At 36.4% G+C, this 23,191-nt stretch overlaps 1 protein-coding gene across 1 annotated transcript in view; it reads left to right on the top strand.

Moving 5' to 3' along the window:
• Positions 1–23,191, top strand: part of LOC127845919 (endonuclease/exonuclease/phosphatase family domain-containing protein 1-like) — a 166,942-nt gene that overhangs the window by 45,223 nt on the left and 98,528 nt on the right. The window contains exons 2-3 of the mRNA XM_052377098.1: positions 15,384–15,515; positions 16,663–16,798. Of these exons, the coding sequence (XP_052233058.1) occupies positions 15,384–15,515; positions 16,663–16,798 (268 nt within the window). The remainder of the gene's footprint in view (positions 1–15,383; positions 15,516–16,662; positions 16,799–23,191) is intronic.

Genomic DNA, 23,191 nt, shown 5'->3' with positions numbered 1-23,191 from the left:
GAAAAATTAACAAAAAAGGCAAATATTGGATAATAAGTTTTTGGGTCGGCCCCAAAAAGATAGGGTCGGTCGGGTGACCGGAAACACAACTATTTTTCTTTTTGGCCTTATGCCCGCCTTCGAAGAAGAGGGGGTATATTGCTTTGCACATGTCGGTCGGTCTGTCGGTCGGTCCACCGGGTGGTTTCAAGATGATAACTCAAGAACGCATGGGCCTAGGATCATGAAACTTCATAGGAAGATTGATCATGACTCGCAGATGACCCCTATTGATTTTGAGGTCACTAGGTCAAAGGACAAGGTCACGGTGACCTGAAATAGGAAAATGGTTTCCGGATGATAACCCAAGAACGCATACGCCTAGGATCATGAAACATCATAGGTAGATTGATCATGACTCGCAGATTGATTTTGAGGTCACTAGGTCAAAGGTCAAGGTCACTGTGGCCCGAAATAGTAAAATGGTTTCCGGATGATAACTCAAGAACGCATACGCCTAGGATCATGAAACTTCATAGGTACATGTAGATTGATCATGACTCGCAGATGACCCCTAATGATTTTGAGGTCACTTGGTCAAAGGTCAAGGTCATGGTGACCCAAAATAGTAAAATGGTTTCCGGATGATAACTCAAGAACGCATATGCCTAGGATCATGAAACTTCACTGTTAGATAGATCATGACTTGCAGATGACCCCTATTGATTTTGAGGTCACTAGGTCAAAGGTCAAGGTCACGGTGACCCAAAATAGTAAAATGGTTTCCGGATGATAACTCAAGAACGCATACGCCTAGGATCATGAAACTTCATAGGTAGATTGATCATGACTCGCAGATGACCCCTATTGATTTTGAGGTTACTAGATCAAAGGTCAAGGTCACGGTGACCCGAAATAGTAAAATGGTTTCCGGATGATAACTCAAAAACGCATACGTATTGGATCATGAAACTCCATCGTTAGATAGATCATGACTCGCAGATGATCTATTTTTTAAATATATTTATGTGACATACAACAATTTCTTTAGATTATTTATGAAATTTACATGTGTATCTCAAAATTAGATGTGAACGAATCACATACCAGGAATCCTAATATGGTTTTCACAAATTTAACTGCAACCATCTCGAGTTGTGGAGGGCAAATTTAAATATTGCTCAGATTTGTGGACCGTGAAATGGGCTCAATTTTTAAGTTAATAATGTGAGTTTGAGATGATCATTTACTATTAAATTTATCATCAACATCATCATCATTAAACATTGTCATAATTATCAACATCATCATCAATGTATATTAAATGGAATGCATGTTTATGTTGACAGGTTTGCAAATTTGACGTACATGAAGCATTTTATTTTTACAAAGGTCGCAGAATCAGATGAATTTAGTTGAGTGTTGTCAGGCAAATTAATTGGTGAGAACATTTATCTCAATAATATCTTCTGAAACATTCCATGAAAGCGGAAAGTATTGTTCTTGATTAGTCTGTGTAGACTTCACAGGCTAATATGGGATTACCATTTGCACTAATAAAGCCCGATATTCACAGAGTGTGTCTCTTGTGTTAAACAAATCTTATTTTCTTGTCAGCTCTCCATTTGGCTGCACTATATGTCCAGGTGACTCTTGTGTTAAACAAATCTCTTTCTTTCCAGCTCTCCATTTGGCCGCGCTATATGTCCAGGTGACTTTTGTGTTAAACAAATCTCTTCAGAGCTCCAGATAAGGGTCGTATTTTCGTAATTACGAATTATTTTCAAGTCCGTTACGTATTTATTTTAAAATCTTGTCGTACCATTAAGAATTACAAAATCAAGTTACGAATATTATTTTTAACTCGGTTCATATCGATTTTTATTGAGTTCGTATATAGAATGGTTATCGGGTTTGTTTAACAAAGCGCATGTTTTTCAAATAAAAGCGGCGTATACAGTCTATCTGTCAAAAACATTGGCGGCGCCCAGAGAGCGTCCTAAAAATCTGCAAAGCGTCCAAAAACACGCTTTCAACATATTCTACGCAAAGTGAGCCAAAGTTAAAAGTTTAGAAAGACATTATAGAAAAGATCTTATACGATGTTGTATGTTCAGTTGCCGACACAGTCGGAAAAGCTAAACAAAAACGCGACACAACTGGTCCCAACTTAAAAAATAAAAAACAACATACAATGAGTGGAAGGGACAAGTCCAGTGGCTAATCGGTAAAAAGATTGAAGGAGAGACCCGTTTTAAATGTGAAATATGTAAAAATTCATCTAAGGCATGTAATCTAAGCACAGTTTGTGCATCTGTAGGTATTGGAAAAATAAATTTGTATAATACTGAAAAGGATCTGTTGAACTCGTATAAATAAAGTTGCTAGTATGTTTATTTTGATTGTTTTTGCATGAAAATTAACATTTTTATTTATTTTTAGGTCATTTAGAAAAAATAATAATTATTTTCCAAAACTTAGGAGTAACGTTAAGAATAAAATTTCAGAGTTAATAATTCATTTTGAAAATCTGGTAGTAATTTAAGAATTTCACAAAACCTTATCTGGAGCTCTGCTCTTTTTCTTGTCAGCTCTTCATTTGGCCGCACTATATGTCCAGGCAGGACTAATAGATATTTTATCCAAGAACGGTTGCATTGCCGATGCTTCCGATGTCCTGGGTCGCACTGCACTGCATATGGCGGCATTGAAGGGACATCAAAACATCATTGTGAGTAAAATGTGTGTGTTTTATCCACGTTCTAGGCAAACCAGACTTAATGCAAGAGCGTCAAATGCCATCTAAGATGCACAGGCTAATCTGGGACAACACTTACCACAGGTCTGCACAGGCTAAACTTGGACAACACTTACCACAGGTCTGCACAGGCTAATCTGCGACAACACTCACCACAGGTCTGCACAGGCTAATCTGGGACAACACTCACCACAGGTCTGCACAGGCTAATCTGGGACAACACTTACCACAGGTCTGCACAGGCTAATCTGGGACAACACTTACCACAGGTCTGCACAGGCTAATCTGGGACAACACTTACCACAGGTCTGCACAGGCTAATCTGGGACAACACTTACCACAGGTCTGCACAGGCTAATCTGGGACAACACTTACCACAGGTCTGCACAGGCTAATCTGGGACAACACTTACCACAGGTCTGCACAGGCTAATCTGGGACAACACTTACCACAGGTCTGCACAGGCTAATCTGGGACAACACTTACCACAGGTCTGCACAGGCTAATCTGGGACAACACTTACCACAGGTCTGTACAGGCTAATCTGGGACAACACTTACCACAGGTCTGCACAGGCTAATCTGCGACAACTCTTACTTCAGGTCTGCACAGGCTAATCTGGGACAACACTTACCACAGGTCTGCACAGGCTGATCTGCGACAACACTTACCACAGGTCTGCACAGGCTAATCTGGGACAACACTTACCACAGGTCTGCACAGGCTAATCTGGGACAACACTTACCACAGGTCTGCACAGGCTAATCTGGGACAACACTTACCACAGGTCTGCACAGGCTAATCTAGGACAACACTTACCACAGGTCTGCACAGGCTAATCTGGGACAACACTTACCACAGGTCTGCACAGGCTTATCTGGGACAACACTTACCACAGGTCTGCACAGGCTAATCTGGGACAACACTTACCACAGGTCTACACATGCTAATCTGGGACAACACTTACCGCAGGTCTGCACATGCTAATCTGGGACAACACTTACCACATAGACTAGAGTTTTGTTCAGGGGAACCTTCTTTTTTTAAGAAAAATTCAATAAAAGCGGAAAGTGTCGTCCCTGATTATCTGATGCAGACTGCACCGATTAATCTGGCAAGACATTATGCACATGTATTAAGCCCAGTTTTCCTCGATGTAGACTTGTTTTATACTTTATGAGGTTTTATTCAAAAGCCTTGATTGTGTATGGGCCTGCCTAACTAACTTACGAGAATCACAAAATTGGTCTAAGTTTGTTTTGCAAATTCAAGCATTTTTTTACTGACAGACTTAATAAGGATAAAGCATTATATTACAGTTTAATAATTGTGTAGTCCAGCTGTAATTGTTAAATATATTTGAAAAACATAAGGCAACAAATTGAAAGTGTTTGTTTACACAATTTAAAATGCTTGTCAAATAATCGTCAATTTTTGAACTAAAATCAGGTAGAAATTTCATAAAGTGTGTTAGAAATGTAAATGTTAAAGCATAACCGGGTTTTGTTTAATTCTGAAGCTCTTGCCAATCTTAGGCTCAACCCTCTCAGATTATTTGCATTCATATAATGTTCATCCAGGTTTCAATGAAACCTACGCCTAAAATGTATTTGCCCATCAATGAAAATGTGCCAAAGTTATCCCTGGGGAGCATATAGTCGCCGATTTGTCCTTGTGTCCGTCCGTCCGTGCACAATTTGTGTCCGGGCTATTTCTCGGCAATTAATGACCGGAATTCAATTAAACTTTATAGGAAGCTTCACTACCAAGAGGAGATGTGCATATTATCAGCTGGTTCGGGTCGGATCATTTTTCACAGAGTTATGGCCCTTTGAAATTTTCCATTAACTGTACATATAGTGAAACTCTTGTCCGGGCTATTTCTCCGCAACTAATGACCGGAATTCAATGAAACTTTATGGGAAGCTTCACTACCAACAGGAGATGTGCATATTATCAGCCGGTTATGGTCAGATGATTTTTCACAGAGTTATTGCCCTTTGAATTTTCTTTAAACTGTACATATAGTGCAATTCTTGTCCAGGCTATTTTTCCCCAAGTACTGACTAGAATTCAGTGAAGCTTTACGGGAAGCTTAACTACCTTGAGGAGATGCGCATGTTATTTGTGGGTTCTGCTTAGATGAGTTATTTAGAGAGTTATGGGCTTATGGCCCTTTGACATTTTTAAGTTGCTAGTCCATCGTATTTTCTCCAAAGTTATGCCCCTCAACACGTTTCCTTTTATCTGAATATAAAGTGCAATAGTGTGACAAAAATAACCTTTGGGGAGCATCACCCATCTCCGACGTTTTCTTGTTATAACATTATTGAAGACTAGAGCCCCTTCCTCAGAGCCTTACTAAAACTATGAAAGCATGATTTGGGCGATGCTCTGTGATTAAGGGGTTTAATGCATGTGCGTAAAGTGTCGTATCTTAGTGGTAAATGGTTAGATAGGCTTCACACATGTGAAGGCATCTCTTGTACTTATAACTCTTTTGTATTTTTAGTTACTCTTGGTTCATTTTGGGGGTTAAGTGCGAGCCATAGACAATGAAGGCAACATTCCACTGCATTAATGTGCCTAAAATGGACATTAGGAAGTAAATAAAGGCATTTAACAAATACTGTTCAATATGTCGAAATATCTAATGATGCATAGTTCCGTAATGTAGTAGTTATTCAGGGTTATAAACTAACATATTGTTCATTTCTAAATTCATCAATACTTTTTTACTGATATCTTAATGTTAAGTATTTTATATGTCATGCATGTTGTTTTAATAATTATTGAAAAGTTAAAAATCAAGCAATACTAATTTTCCCAATTGAAAGTAAATTGATTCTAAAATGCCCAATTTCACGGGTCATATACCCAAAATGCTGAGGACAAGCCCCATATTAGATGTGATATTGAGATAAGTATTAACAATAAGCAAACACTCTTGTCTGACTCTGACTTACACTCTGGGAAAATGGGGCCTAATACATGTGATACATATGTTTGAAGTGTCGTAGATTAGCCTGTGTCATCTGCACCGATTCTACAGAACACACTCAAAACGTGCAAATGCCGCATGCGAAAAATAAAGGATATTGGAATATTAATTAAACATAATTAATTGAATTAGTGTGATTCCTTGAATCACCAAACACGTATTGTTAATGATGATTTATTGCTTATGTTTAGGCACAAAAGTCCTTGTTTCAACTAACATCACCAACACATGTAGGTTAACATTGCTAAAACAGAATGATGAGAACGTGTGTGTCTTTAATTTGGGTACAACTCCTTAATTAGAACCGATATGCAATAACTTACAAAAATCATTACAAACTCTTTTAATATTCTGTCTTTACTTAATTTTAGTTATTTGAAGAGCATTTAGCGAAAGTATTGTAGCAAACATATTGCTAAAAATTATAGATACTTTAATTATTGAAGCAAAAGTGATCGAAAATGGTGTTTTGCGTCTTATTGATATTCCATTCGCATTGAACGATATCCTCTTTTCTGTAAAAAAAGTACCATAAAACAAAATGTAAAATCCTCTCCGAACAAGAAAGGAAATATCACAAAAAATAAGTGAATGACAAATCAGCTGACTTAATGAGACGAGATCGGATTTGTCACGTATACAGGACATTCTCATAAAGAAAACTACTGTGTTTTTTAACGAAACATTTACACTCCTCTCAAGCTTTTTGTCAAGTTATAATTGTCACTTGTCTAAAAGTACAAGCAGTATCATGCTCGCTTTGAGAAAACAATGCACAAATAATAGCTCTTTTGTATCAAACTTGTTAAACGGTCACAGCTTAAGGTAATGCATTTATGAAAAATATCGTGTTGTATGTTTTATTTTGTATATACGATTATTCATTTGCCTTTAATACGAGCAAATCATTCAATATGTTCTTCTGGACATGATTCCTTGAGTTTTTCTATTTTCATACCTTTAGTAACGTTCTGACTTATTAAAATATGATTGAAAATTCGACATTTTTGAAAGATTATATTAACGTGGTATATGGATTGGATAGCCTGATAAGGGCAGTGCTTTGAACCTTCTTGAATAGGTAACCTATCACTTTCCTTGAAATAATTAGCTCGTCACCAAGCATGAAGGTGACGTTTGTCGTTTCTACGTTTATTACAAATTGTATCGTTGTTGTTATTTATAAATTAATTATTGTAGAAAATTATTAATAAATCTTTTATCACAACAACCATAATCTCATAAATAGGGTTCTTGAATTTTGGAGATTATTTATAGATGTTTAAATATAAAGAATAATTATAGAGAACATAATAGTTTAAATAAAATTATAGAATCTTAATTTAAATAAGAGAACGTTATTAAGCTTACATTAAAATGTACCACGGTTATCACGGTGCAAATAAAAACGTGACTGCCTATCGGTATATACTTAAAGATGTCAAACGAGATTAGTTATAAAACACAGTCCGAATAAACTTATCTTGAAAAGCCATCAAAAATATTCGTTGACATGGTCAAATAAGATAATTTCTGTCTAGCATCTGCCGACCGCTTCGTTGAATCGGAACATAAGAGAGTCGGTTAACCGACCTATTTATAACGGCCAATCAGCTTGATTGGTCAGTTTTGATTTTTCTTTTTTTTAAAGGTAGTCTTAGTTTAGTTTGTTATTGTGTGTTGTCCACGAAAAATGTGTAATTACGTTACAAAATATGGCATCTCTCAATTTTAAACTTACTGGTGTAGCCTTCTAAGCATATACTGTGTTTCCATAGAATCAGATACGTACTTTTTGTAGGTTGTTGATGAGACTGCAGGAGAAATTTTACTTTAAACGTGAACCCATTTCAAACATATCAGGAAGGAACATCGCTGCAGGGGGCAGGGTGAGATACCAATACATTAAGACAACAATACTTAACATTTTATGTTTATTTGTGGTTTAACTAATATTGTTGTCTGCATTATTTTAAAGTAGAATAACAAAATAGACAAATTAAAAAACCATTAAAATCTTGCAAGTATGTTCATGTTGCAGACGGGCTCTGGCCAGATGCCCCATTAAGTATAGATACAAGCAATTAACAATTGTTCATTTTCTATTGATCATAGGCAATAATTGATAACTATGCCGTTTCTTTCAGTCAAGGTATTGGTTATTGGTTATATGCCTACATTCACTATTTGTTACGTAAAATTATTGATTCTGTGTCAATGTTGACTACATTTACTATTTCTTTCTCTAAAGATATTGAGTCTTGACGGTGGAGGTATTCGAGGACTCATTATGCTCGAGATCTTGGATGCGATCGAGAAGGAAGCAGGCACGCCTATCAAAGACTTGTTTGACTGGATTGGTGGTACAAGCGCTGGAGGAATTGTTGCGCTGGGTATTGCGACGGGTAAGATAAGATTGAAAACATCATTTGAGTTTTTTTTCCCAGAAAATTACGTTACAAATATTGAAAAGCTCATACGGGTAAAAGCGGAAACTTTCGGGCAGAAATATGCAAGAATCTATGTAAATTGCAAACAATATTTGCCATATCATAACAGTTTACTCGCAAGTTTAGCTCTATTATGGTTTACCGTAGTAGTTTTGGAGTGTAGCTTATAATTACAACCCATCTGAATTCCAAACCGTTTTTTAGTGGCAGATAAATAACTATAATAACTATAATACGATAGTTACTTTTTAAACATCAATGTAAGAAACCTGTTTTGTTTTTTATTAACTAGTGTTATTGATTTCAATTAGGCAAAAGAATACATGACATTAAAGAATTGTACCACACACTGAATAACACAGTATTTAATGGCACACGACCGTACAACTCTGATCAAATAGAAGCTCTGCTGAAACAGACTTTCGGGATAAACCGCGTAATGACGGATATACAGAATCCAAAGTAAGTAATGCATTTTAAGTAAATTCCACTCTTGAGCATGTTTATTATCCGCCAGTTTATGACCTAATAACAAAAACGTTATCACTGTCACTAGTGACACAATAAATAAAGTATTTAAACAAAATAATAAAAAAATAATAAAAAAAACGCTGACGAATGCAATATATATTTAAGTCAAAAATGCCTGATATTTGCAATAATAACACTGCGCTCAGAGTAATTGTTCTCTACTTTTAATTTAAAACTGATATGAACGAGCTTATCAAATAAAAAAGCAAACAACTGATACTGGATGTTATATAACATAGACAAAAATACTTTCAGAAAAACTGACGTCATACAATCATCGTTTTAAATCTGGAAAGGCATGTGTACATTTCAAATTCAAATCGAAAACAAATAAATATAAATTTTGTTGTCTTGTGTAAAGTACGCTTCGCGTTGCAACTGGAAACAGTGATTAATGAATAAAGGTTTAATAGACAGCCGACATGACACATTTTTGTTTGGAAACTTTTAGTTCAACATCTACTTTACAACTCATGCGAATAGTTGTGTATTTATAAAGCATTGTGTTGTTATAAGATATCTTTTTTCATGGTTCAAATAACAATCAACTTACAAATGTTTAACGGATCTATTGGGAGGAAACTATTTTTTATATCTTTACTTCAAACTAATTGTACATATTGCAGGGTCCTGGTTACTGCAGTTTTAGGAGACCACTATCCTTGGGAACTTCACATGTTTCGTTCTTACGTGGACGGATACGTGCCAGCACCTGAAGCACCTGACGGTTTTTATCCTATCCAACCACCAAATAGTAATTACCAAATCCTAACAGTAGTACAACTACAACAGTTAAAACGAATTATATATGAAATGCACCCATGTCGTTTAAACTGAGTTGATACTATTGTAGTGTCAACATTTCATTTTCTTAATCATATAAAATCATATGCATATTATTGGAGAAAGTTAGATGGAATGTATTTGCCATAATTTTAAAATTCGGTAAACCAAATGTCGTTTACTTAACAGGAAACGTTTAGGCCGTTAAGGGCATGTTTACACATATTGTGTGGAGACCTCAACACTACCCATGTGTCTAATGGACTAATGGGCATTTCTCGACAGAGTATATGTCTATTGAATAAGTTTGGACAACACATATTTGTAATTGTTTAAAACTGTTAAAGTTATCGTCCCACTTAATATGAGCGGGTGTTATAAAAAACAAATTAACTTTTTTTTAAATTCAGAGCAGCTCATCTGGGAGGTAGCCCGTAGCACGTCTGCAGCCCCAACATACTTTCATCCGTACAATCAGTACTTTGATGGTGGATTGATGGCTAACAACCCTACCCTTGACGTTCTCACAGAAATACACAAATTAAACACTAGACCAACGTCACAGGTGAGCACTGTTAAACAACAACTATGTCTATAAAAAAGAAAGCACATATAGCTGTGTTTAAAAAGGTATCCCAAACAATTTTAAATCAGATAAAAATGTGAATGTTCATGAGGCACATTTAAATTTTACATTTAACCTTTGTTTGCGTTTACGCCGTAAGCAGTGTACTTGATAGGGACGCAGCGAATATTGCGTATATGGGACGTAGGCAAACGCTTAATCAAAACTTGGCCTTTTCAAAGAAAAAAAAATGGACGCATGTCAGTTATGTCATTTTTTTTTTTATGCTATCCGAATGTAGAGTGAGTCATTATGTAGTTGGGCTTTTCATTTTGTTTATATTTGTTTGCAATACAAGTCTTTAATTTTAGAAAAAAAAAGTTGATTGTATCTACTCGATGGCTATTACCATTAATTAAAACACAGAAAATATACTAATAAAGTACGGAAATTATTTAATTGATGAAACATTTAATTCATATAATTGGATCCAAAATTTAGGACAAAATCCAATCTGTTTCGGACCCAACAAGCCAAATAAGATCGATCTCGTTGATGTATATTATTAAATAGATGTGCGTAGCTTCGCTTCAGACAAGTCATGTTTGCGTTTTATGTTTAATGTCTTTGTGTTTCAGCAAACGGCTCCATCAGGCCGATCTCTGAACGTGGTTGTTTCACTTGGTTGCGGTCATGTGAAAAGTGATCCAGTATCTGTTCCAGACCCACAAATTCCCGATAAAATAGCTATATCTACAATAAAAGTGTTGGGGGATGATTTGGCGTTTTTAAATGATATCCTAGCTCAGGTAAGTTTTATAATCTTAATTACGATCTTTCGACAAGTTGAATTTACGACTGAATTTTCTACTTTCGCTGTCCCGTTTTATGTTATTGTTCTAAAGGAAATATCTTAGCAAAACGCCAGTTGACACGGAGATTGCAAAGGATCATCTGGGACAACACTTAACTGGGACAACACTTAACTGGGACAACACTTGACTGGGACAACACTTGACTGGGACAACACTTAACTGGGACAACATTTAACTGGGACAACATTTAACTGGGACAACACTTAACTGGGACAACACTTAACTGGGACAACACTTAACTGGGACAACACTTAATGCAGATGCATTAAGCCCTGTTTTCCCAGAGCGCTGCTATTGTTTTGTAATCTTTCCACATTTACGTCCATTTCAGTGAAATCCATTCTGTTCTTGGACAGCCTAAGGAGTCGTGTTGACGTTAACGCGGGCAATGATATAGGAGAGACTCCACTGCACTTGGCTGCTAAGTGGGGATATGGTGAGTGATATGGGAGAGACTCCACTGCACTTGGCTGCTAAGTGGGGATATGGTAAGTGATATAGGAGAGACTCCCATGCAATTGTCTGCTAAGTGGGGATATGGTAAGTGATATGGGAGAGACTCCACTGCAATTGTCTGCTTATTGAGGATATGGTAAGTGAAATGGGAGAGACTCCACTGCAATTGTCTGCTAAGTGAGGATATGGTGAGTGATATAGGAGAGACTCCACTGCAATTGTCTGCTAAATTGGGATATGGTAGGTGATATGGGAGAGACTCTACTGCACTTGGTTGCTAAGTGGGGATATGGTAAGTGATATAGGAGATACTCCACTGCACTTGGTTGCTAAGTGGGGATATGGTAAGTGATATGGGAGAGATTCCACTGCACTTGGCTGCTAAGTGGGGATATGGTTAGTGATGTAGGAGATACTACACTGCACTTGGCTGCTAAGTGGGGATATGGTAAGTAATATAGGAGAGACTCCACTGCACTTGGCTAAGTGGGGATATGGTAGGTGATATGGGGGGAGAGACTCCACTGCACTTGTCTGCTAAGTGGGGATATGGTAAGTGATAAAGGAGAGACTCCACTGCACTTGGCTGCTAAGTGGGGATATGGTGAGTGATATGGGAGAGACTCCACTGCACTTGTCTGCTAATGTTGGGATATGGTAAGTGTTGGAGAAGATATGGCGAAAAATAGCATGTTGCGTAGCCTTGCTCCATGTTTCTTCTCCTCATTGTGCATGCTTTTTAGGTACACACAATACATTTGAACATGTTTAGCTCACCTGAGCACAATGTGCTCATGGTGAGCTTTTGTGATGGCCTTTTGTCCGTCGTGTGTTCTGCGGCGTCAACATTTGCCGTGTTAACACTCTAGAGGCCATATTTATTGCCAATCTTCATGAAATTCGGTCAGAAGATTGGTCTCAATGATATATTGGATGAGTTTGAAAATGGTAACGTTTGCTTTAAAAACACGGTTTCTAAGAGGCGGCGTATTTTTCAATATATGGCTAAATATGGCTTTAGTAAAACCTTGTGAACACGCTAGAGGCCACATTTGTTGTCCGATCTTCATGAAAATTTGTCAGAAGATTCATCCCAATGATATCTTGGACGAAAATGATGCCGATTGGTTGAAAAACATTGCCGCCAAGGGGGCGGGGCATCTTATGCCTCCTGATCGATAGATCGTGGGTATATTGTTTTTGGCATGTCTGTCTTTCTTTCTGTCTGTCATTCTGTCCCAAAACTTTAACCTTACAGTAAAGTTTTTCTTACGTTTGAAATATTGAACATAACAACTTAATATTTGGCATGCATGTTCATGTCATGCAGCTGCACATTTTGAGTGGTGAAAAGTCAAGGTCATCCTTCAAGGTCAAAGGTCAAAAAATTAAATATTGAATATAGTAAAGTTTTGCAATAACTTTTGAAATATTGAACATAGCATCTTGATATTTGGCATGTATGTGTATCTCATGGAGCTGCACATTTTGAGTGGTGAAAGGTCAAGGTCATCCTTCAAGGTCGAAGGTCGAAAATTTAAAACTTTAATATAGTAAAGTTTTTCAATGACTTGAAATATTTAACATAGCAACTTGATATTTGGCATGCATGTGTATCTCATGAAGCTGCACATTTTCAGTGGTGAAAGGTCAAGGTCATCATTCAAGGTCAAAGGTAAAAAAAGCGGTGCTTTAGGGGGCATTGTGTTTCTGACAAACACATCTCTTGTTCATAATATAGCTATAGTAAAGCCTTGTTAACACTCTAGAGGCCACATTTATTGTATGATCATCATGAAACTTGGTCAGAAGATTTGTCCTAATGATACATTGGCCAATGTTTAAAATGGTTGTGATTGCTTGAAAAACATGGCCTCCAGGGGGCGGGGCATTTTTCCTTATATGGCTGTATATGAATTAAGACCTTGTTAACACTCTAGTGGTCAAATTGATTGCCCGATTTTCATGAAATTTTCTAAGAAGATTCATCATAATGAAATCTTGTATGAGTTCGAAAATGGTTCGGGTTGGTTGCAAAACATGGCCAAAAGGAGGCGGGGCCTTTTTTCCTTATATGGATATTGCAAAACCTTGTTAACACTCTAGAGGCCACAGTTATTTCCAATCATCATGAAACTTGGTCAGAACATTTTTCCTAATGATATCTTAGATGAGTTGAAAAATAGTTCACGTTGGTAAAAAAACGCAGGCAATAAGGGAGCAGGGCATTTTTTCTTATATGGCTTTATGGCTTCAGTAAAACCTTATTTACACTCTAGAGGCTAGTCAGGCCACATTTATTGTCTGATTTTCATGAAGCTTGGTCAGAAGATTTGTCGTAACGATATCTTAGATGAGCTGAACAATTCTTGCAGTTGATTGAAAAATATGGTCACCAGAGGGCGGCCATTTTTTACTATATGGCTACTGGCAAAACTTGTTAACACTCTTAAAGTCACATTTATTGTCCAATCTTCATGACACTTCCTCAGCATATTTGTTTTAATTATATTATGGATGTGTGCTAAAATGGTTCTGGTCTGTTTAAAAACGTGACCGCCAGGGTGTTCACTATGCATGAACGTTGGTAAGATCATTTAATCAAATGACATCAAAGGGCTGCACAAAAAAGGTAAGTTCCTTTGAATCTCAGGTGAGCGACGTTGGGCCTTTCAGGCCCTCTTGTTTTTAATTTAATGTTGTGTTTTTTTCAAATGCAAGTTTTGTGTCTATGCTTCAGCAACTCATTAACAAGTGAAAGACAAAGACATTTCTCAGATTAAGCAACTTATAAGAGAAAGACTCAAATCATCTCTGTGCTTTGGAATCGATTGGTCCTAAAATCCTTTCTACAACCATTTTCCATCTACCTCTGATTAAAAAAGGCAGTTGTTGTCCGCTACTGGCATAAGTGTGGGAATCTAATATTTGTAAAACAGCTATCCCAGGATAACATACGCAAACAAAACGAGATTGCTTACAGTCCTCCCCCCATCTGTAGTACCGGATGGGCAGGTGTCAAGAATATCTTGAAATACTTATTGTATCTTTTAAGTACTGGAAAGACGGTTTGAGATTTATATGCATGATTCTGATTATAATTAAGAGATAGATAGGTTTATGCAAGATAAAGCACACACAAAATTGTCTAATTCTGCTACTTTATTATTGGCAAGATTTAAACACAACACATTTGTCAAAATCTGCTAGTTTTGTATTGGCAGGATTTGCTGAAGAATTAATACATTACTTGTTTAGCTCACCTGAGCACATCGTACTCATGGTGAACTTTTGTGAACACCTTTTGTATGTCGTCAACATTTTGCTTTGTTTACACTCTAAACTGGTAAGAAAATTTGTTCTAATGATATTTCGGCTTTGTTTTAAAATGGTTCCGATTCGTTAAAAACACATGGCTGCCAGTGGGTGGGGCAATTTTGCTTATTTGGATATAGTAAAACCTTGTTAACACTCTAGAAGTCACATTTGTAGTCCAATCTTCATGACACATTTGTACTAATGATATCTCATCGGAGTTTGAAAATGGTTCCGATTCGTTAAAAACACATGGCCGCCAGTGGGTGGAGCAATTTTGCTTATTTGGATATAGTAAAACCTTGTTAACACTCTAGAAGTCACATTTGTAGTCCAATCTTTATGACACATTTTTACTTATGATATCTCGTCGGAGTTTAAAAATGGTTCCGGTCAGTTGAAAAACATGGCCGCCAGGGGAGTGGCAGTTTTCCTTATATGGCTATAGTAAAGACTTATTAACACTCTAAAAGTCATTTATAAAGTTCAATTTTCATGAAACTTGGTCAGAACATTTGTTCTTATGATATCATGGTCTGCTCATAACAAGTAAGTTCCTTTGTATCACAGATGAGCGACTTTGGGTCCTTCAGGCCCACTTGTCTGATCTACATGTACTTTACCTGTCTTAATTTATATTTCATTGTTGTTCTTTTTGTTCTCGCCTCAGAGTAACGAGTACAATGGATTCCTGTATGATGAAATGCAGGGCGTTGTCCCTGTAAGCTCTACCCTCCTGGCTATGGACAAGAAACAGAAACAGAAACCCTTCACTAGACGACCCTGCATTGCTACGTTCAAGGTTGTGTAGTCTTCTATGAAAATATGCACCATCTTTTATTGCTTACTTGAAGTGTTGAGTTGTTTATGGGCAAAGAGTTTCATGTTACTTTAGTTTAAACCTATTTTGTTTAGTTGAATTGCTTTTGAGTCCTTTTCCTGGATAGAACCAGTTCTTGGTATCTTTGGAGGAGACCTTTAGAACGTTCCCACGCTGGGGAGATTTTAAGTCGGCTTTAACAAAATGACTTATTCAACTACATAATGACTGGCTTGACTACAACTTTGCTACGTCAACTGCAAACTGATTTACTCAACTAAAGGCTTACTAATCTACAAAATGACTGGCTTGACTACAACTCTGCTACGTCAACTGCAAACTGATTTACTCAACTAAAGGCTTACTTATCTACAAAATGACTGGCTTGACTACAACTTTGCTATGTCAACTGCAAACTGATTTACTGAACTAAAGGCTTACTAAGCTACAACATGACTTTCTCAACTGTATTTTGTTTCTGAACTAAAACATAAGTTCAAGTGAAACATAAATAGCTCAATTAAAATTGACTTACTCTGCTACAAAATGACTTACTTAACCACACCATGATTTACTTCATTACACAATGTCTTACTCAACAACACAATGACTCACTAATTTTACAACATGACTAGCTCATCTACAAAATGACTTACTTAGCTTCAAAATTACCTACGCAACTACAAAATTACTAATAACTCAACTACATTCTTACTAGGTCAACTACTGAATTTCTCACTAAGCTACAAAATTACCTACCGTCTACATGATTACTAGCTCAACTACATTATTACAAGGTCAACTACAGAATGACTTGCTCCACTACAAAATTACCAGTTCTACTACAAAAGGACTCAAACATTCTTAAATGACAAAATCAACTACAAAATGACTCAACTTAAAAATATTCAAGTGATATGATACAATGAAATGACTGACCTATTTCCATTTGTATTTCTAAGACAAAAATACTTTTTATTTGAGGCAAAGAACTGTTTTGATTTAAATTTTGCTGCATCCTATGGGCACGATGATTTGTCAGGGTCCCTGGTAAATTGATTGCGTTATTACGTGGTAGAAACTTTTAAAATGAAATCTAAAAATAATATGGTATAAAATAATTCAACAGATCAGCGGTTTTGACTGCGCACTGGTAAGTGTACATCTGAAGGCAACCGGTCTGGAGAATGAGGACATCGGTCGACTGCAGGCAGAGATTGACAATATCCCCAACCTTATAGAGACCATTAGGACCGCTCTGCCAGGTATAGAGCAATTTTTATGGGGCGTTTTGTTTGAGGCAAAACAATATTTAGTTCACCAGAGTAATAGATCCGGATCAAACATATTGCCCTTACCTCTCTTCAACAATTACTACATCCCACATCCAACTTTCTGAATTCTGCCTCTTCTTTTTATGCCCCCCTTCGAAGAAGAGGGGGTATATTGTTTTGCACATGTCTGTCGGTCCGTCGGTCCGACCACCAGATGGTTTCCGGATGATAACTTAAGAATGCTTACGCCTAGGATCACAAAACTTCATAGGTACATTGATCATGACCGGCAGATGACCCCTATTGATTTTCAGGTCACTAGGTCAAAGGTCAAGGTCACAGTGACTCGAAATAGTAAAATGGTTTCCGGATCATAACTCAAGAATGCTTACGCCTAGGATCACAAAACTTCATAGGTACATTGATCATGACTGGCAAATGACCCCTATTGATTTTCAGGTCACTAGGTGAAAGGTCAAGGTCACAGTGACTCGAAACAGTAAAATAGTTTCTGGATGATATATCAAGAATGCTTACGATTAGGATCATGAAACTTCATAGGTAAATTGATCATGGCTGGCAGATGACCCCCATTGATTTTCAGGTCACTAGATCAAAGGTCAAGGTCACATTGACTCGAAACAGTAAAATGATTTGCTGATAATAACTCAAGAATGCTTACTTCTAGGATCATGAATCTTCATAGGTACATTGATCATGACTGGTAGATGACCCCTATTGATTTTCAGGTCACTAGGTCAAAGGTCAAGGTCACAGTGACTTAAAACAGAAAAATTGTTTCCGGATGATAACTCAAGAATTCTTACGCCTAGGATCATGAAACTTCATAGGTACATTGATAATGACTGGCAGATGACCCCAATTGATTTTCAGGTCACTAGATCAAAGGGCAAGGTCACAGTGGCTCGAAATAGTAAAATGGTTTTCGGATGATAACTCAAGAATGCTTACGGCTAGGATAATGAATTTTCATAGGTACATTGATCATGACTGGCAGATGACCCCTATTAATTTTCAGGTCACTAGGTCAAAGGTCAAGTTCACAGTGAGTTTCCTGGTGATAACTCAAGAAAAATTAGGCTTAGGATCATGAAACTTCATAGGTACATTGATCATAACTGGCAGATGACCCCTATTGATTTTCAGGTCACTAGGTCAAAGGTCAAGGTCACAGTGACAAAAAACGTAGTCACACAATGGCTGCCACTACAACTGACAGCCCATATGGAGGGCATGTATGTTTTACAAACAGCCCTTGTTTCATTTATAAACAACGTCTGTTGAATATTTATATTCCACTAAAATCAGCCTAAAATTAATGCTTAACAAACAATAACAGTTGCAATGATTATACGTTGAATACTCAATTCCATATTACTACATAAACATAGCCTTTAATTTGCATTTCATGGATTTGCTGCTTTATCAGTACAAAGTGCACACAATTTAACCATTAACTGACACCTACCTTACTTGAAGCTCCGGAAGGAAAGAATGTCAGTTAAAGGGTTAAAAGACTAGTTCCAACACAAGTTATGTGAGCGGACCGGGAAATGCACTGTTGATCCTCGGGTTAGTAGTCCTGTTCTCTACCAACCAAGCTAGCTGGCCTGACAAATATAACTTGTAAATATACAACTGCAATATTTAAATTTCCTTCTGTCATTGCAGGGGAAAATTATATTATACTGCTTGGTGACTTTAACCTGTCTGCAGATACCAAAGGTTAGTCGCTTGATTTAAATTATGGAACTAAAGAAAATTAATATATAATATGATGTGCCCCCCTTCAAAGAAGAAGGGTTATATTGTTTTCTGGATGTTGTCGGTCTGTCTGTCGGTGGACCAGTTCGTTTCCGATCAATAACTCGTCAATTAATGGACCGATTGGCTTTATACTTCACATGAGCATTGGCCTTTGACTGTAGATGATATCCCTATTGAAATTGGGGTCACTAGGTTAAAGATCAAGGTCACTATCACACTTATATTGTTTTGCTGGATGTCAGTCGGTTTGTCTGTAGGAGACCAGTTCGTTTCCGATCAATAACTCGTCAATAAATGGACCGATTGGCTTTATACATAATATGTGCATTGGCCTTTGACAGTAGATGATCCCTATTGAAATTGGGGTCACTAGGTAAAAGATCAAGGTCACTATCACACTTATATTGTTTAGCTGGATGTGAGTCGGTTTGTCTGTCGGGAGACCAATTCGTTTCCAATCAATAACTCGTCAATGAATGGACAGATTGGCTTGATACTTCACATGTACATTCGCCTTGACAGTAGATGACCCCTATTGAAATTGGAGCCACTAGGTGAAAGGCCAAGGTCACTATCACACCAAGTGTAAAATTCATTTCCCATCAATAACTCCTAAATGAATTGACTGATTGGCTTGATACTTCCTGTGTGCATTGGCCTTGGACAGTATATTACCCATATTTAAATTGGGTTCACAAGGTCAAAGGTCAAGGTCACTGTCAGTTATGATATGATATCATGCTGAAGAGTGTGTAGAGTAACTCCACACTGGTCTAGATGTAGGCCGTTAGAGTTCTTGGCTGTCAGGTCCTGCTCCTGGAATGGCTCGATCCATCTCTTCTTCTGCACTTCGTTGTCTGCTATCACTCCTCATATCTTGTCCATTACTGGCGTCTCTGATTTGACATATTTACCTGCTAATGTGCTTGTTAATATCGTTGTTATGTTGTGTTTGATTTTGCTGATTTAAAGCTTTGTGTATTGTAAAAGATTTGTGTTCAAGATTTCCATCAGTTGATGTTAATTATCCCCCGCCATAGGCGGAGGGATATTGTTTTGGTGTTGTCCGTCCGTCCGCCCTTCTGTCCGTCTGTCCGGAGCCATATCTTGAAAGTGCTTTGGCGGATTTCATTGAATGAGTATGTATATGGATAAGAGGATGATGCACGCCGAATGGCATTGTACACCATCTGTTAATAATGGAGTTATGGCCCTTTGTATCTTGAAAAAAATCCTTTTTTGAGTGTCAGATATATTACTTTTGTGTCCAGAAGCATAATGGCGGGGGGATATCAATTCACTGAATTTGCTTATTTAAACTTTGCTTACCATTGATTAATAGGTGAATAATATCGATTGAATTAAGTATGTTTATCAATGAAAATGTTTATCAATAAGTTCTTGTTCCTGATTCTCAAGTGAACATAAATGTATCATATTGTCAAACCATGGAGATTTAATTATGTTGATGCCATTATTTCCGCAAACAATCCAACAGTAAATATGCAAACTAATTGTTGAAAAGCTTAACATATGGAGATAATTTGTTAATGTTTGTTCATTTCCGATTTAAAATCTGTGAATATGATTATCAGAAGTATACGATAATGTTGTTTTAGACGGTTTTATGGTTATATATTTTATTCCCCTGTACAGGTCAATGTGACGTCGTGAGAGAGGGCCTGTCCAGTCCCTGGATCCCTAAGGGCTGGACGTGGGGCGGGTCGTGAATGACCACTGTCCAGTGTGGGCCCAGTTCTACACGGGCCGTGACCTTGACACTGGAGACCTGAAGATCGGACCAGAGGCTATTAAATTTGCACTGACTGACTGATGTTTTGTAAAAGATTAGAATATTACACATGTTACTCTGGTTATGTGACAGACATCACTGATATCGAATTGGTGATGCAATTCTTCAAACAGTAAACAGTGAAAATATTCCACACTTTTCATTATGTTATTGCTGTGAAAATCGCCATTTAAACTACTTTAAAATGGAAGCCAATAATAAACTCATAAGACAAAATTAACCAGCAATTGAACATTTTTGTGTTTTAAGATCAGAAATATTCTCTTGGTCAAATGTTAACAATTTATTTAGCAAATTTGTTCAACATGTTATGGCACATGAAGTTTTAAGATGTTGATGTTATTTTATGTTTTGATGTACTGCTGATTTCACATTAGGTGTACCATTCTTGGGAATGTGGAAAATAGTGAATGCCACATTTGTTTTTAAGTAGATTTTGTGTTCCTTGTTATAGTAAAACGCTCTATTCACAACATATGAACCAATAAACCATCTTTTATGACTTACACGTGAATGTCTACCGGTAATTATAATTCTTAAACGTTTTGCTTTAATGTCAGAAATATTTTGTATAATTCTTATTTCAATATAGCTTACAATACTAATTAGATTGTGTTAATATAATTGAATACACAAAACAAATTATATTAATAATATTATCAACATTTGATAACGTTTTGTTGTTTTAACTTTGATATAGCATTTCTGCTGAATTTCACCATTCTTGGGAATGTGGAAAATAGTGAATGCCACTTTTGTTTTTTAGTAGTTTGTGTGTACCTTGTTATAGTAAAACGCTCTATGAACAAGGTTTTGTTGTTTAAAATATGATATAGCATTTCTGCTGAATTTCACCAGTTTGTATTATTACTGGCTCCATTTTAATAATTTAATAATCAAAATATTTTATGATAGCATTTTTCGATTGTGAATTTTTAATTTTATGCAGTGCAGTGTAGAGCGGAAAATGCAATTTTTTTAATGAAGCATCCGTTTAATGCATAATTGTCATCATTTATTTGATCCTGTGTATTTAATATTTATAAATGATATTATGTCTTATTGAAATCTGTAATAATATATATATAGTTCCCTGTATGAATTTTTTATAGATTAAAATGAAATGTTTTGTTACATTTGGGAATATTTCATAGACCACCATGTTTTTGTCTGTTTAAATTAATTGTATACATTTTGAACAATATTAACATTAGTATTAAATGAGCGTCTAGCCAAAAGTATGTATCGGGATAAACTTGTATTTGGGTTCATTTCCATTCAAGTAGAACAAGTAGAATGCATTTTTTAAGGTGTTTATTATGAGTATATACCGTAGGACTTTAAGATAATATGATTTTCAATAATGTAGTTGTATTTTGCTTTTGTTTGTTATTGCTAAATAAAAATTAGAGTTTGATATAGATAATTCTGGGACAATGCTACATATATATGCCTAACAGAATGTGTCCTGCATTTAGAAAGTGACTTCATATAAACATACTTGAGCTGTGATTTGGAAAAATATGGATTCAATACATGTGCGTATAGGATTGTCCCAGATGAGTCTTATGAAGTCTACAAGCGCTAATAAGGGACGACAGTTTCTCTTGCTTTTATTAAATTTCAATATTCAGAAGTAAATTAGGGGCCATTAGTTATAGGCCAATATTTATGCATCTAAAACTTGAGAATAAGCAGCAACAGTTTATGTTCTTTGATCTATTACTTATGATTGGATTGAGATAATGTGCTGAAGATTTGTGGAAGTGTATACCCAGCGTACATACCCTACCTGGATTCCATTTCAAGCCAGTTGGGTTAAAGTCTATGTCACTATTATTAAAATTAGACAAACTACACTCAGTAACACCGCTTTTATATTAGGGTATTGTTCCTAAATTGTATGAATTGTTAGCTCACCGCTTTTATATTAGGGCATTGTTCCTAAATTGTATGAATTGTTAGCTCACCGCTTTTATATAAGGGTATTGTTCCTAAATTGTATGAATTGTTAGCTCACCGCTTTTATATTAGGGTGTTGTTCCTAAATTGTATGAATTGTTAGCTCACCGCTTTTATATTAGGGTATTGTTCCTAAATTGTATGAATTGTTAGCTCACCGCTTTAATATTAGGGTATTGTTCCTAAATTGTATGAATTGTTAGCTCACCGCTTTTATATTAGGGTATTGTTCCTAAATTGTATGAATTGTTAGCTCACCGCTTTTATATTAGGGTATTGTTCCTAAATTGTATGAATTGTTAGCTCACCGCTTTTATATTAGGGTATTGTTCCTAAATTGTATGAATTGTTAGCTCACCGCTTTTATATTAGGGTATTGTTCCTAAATTGTATGAATTGTTAGCTCACCGCTTTTATATTAGGGTATTGTTCCTAAATGGTATGAATTGTTAGCTCACCGCTTTTATATTAGGGTATTGTTCCTAAATGGTATGAATTGTTAGCTCACCGCTTTTATATTAGGGTATTGTTCCTAAATTGTATGAATTGTTAGCTCACCGCTTTTATATTAGGGTATTGTTCCTAAATTGTATGAATTGTTAGCTCACCGCTTTTATATGAGGGTATTGTTCCTAAATTGTATGAATTGTTAGCTCACCGCTTTTATATTTGGGTATTGTTCCTAAATTGTATGAATTGTTAGCTTACGTGTAGACGTAGCTTGGGAAAACTAGATAAAAGTCAAAGTCACTGTAAGTTAATTAAATAATTCCGCTTACATAACTTAAATTGTATGAAGAATTTCCGCTGTTTTTTGTAGG

The sequence above is a fragment of the Dreissena polymorpha genome, chromosome 9, assembly GCF_020536995.1.
Source record: "Dreissena polymorpha isolate Duluth1 chromosome 9, UMN_Dpol_1.0, whole genome shotgun sequence".
Lineage (NCBI taxonomy): Eukaryota > Metazoa > Mollusca > Bivalvia > Myida > Dreissenidae > Dreissena > Dreissena polymorpha.
This window is presented reverse-complemented; position numbering and strand designations above follow the sequence as displayed.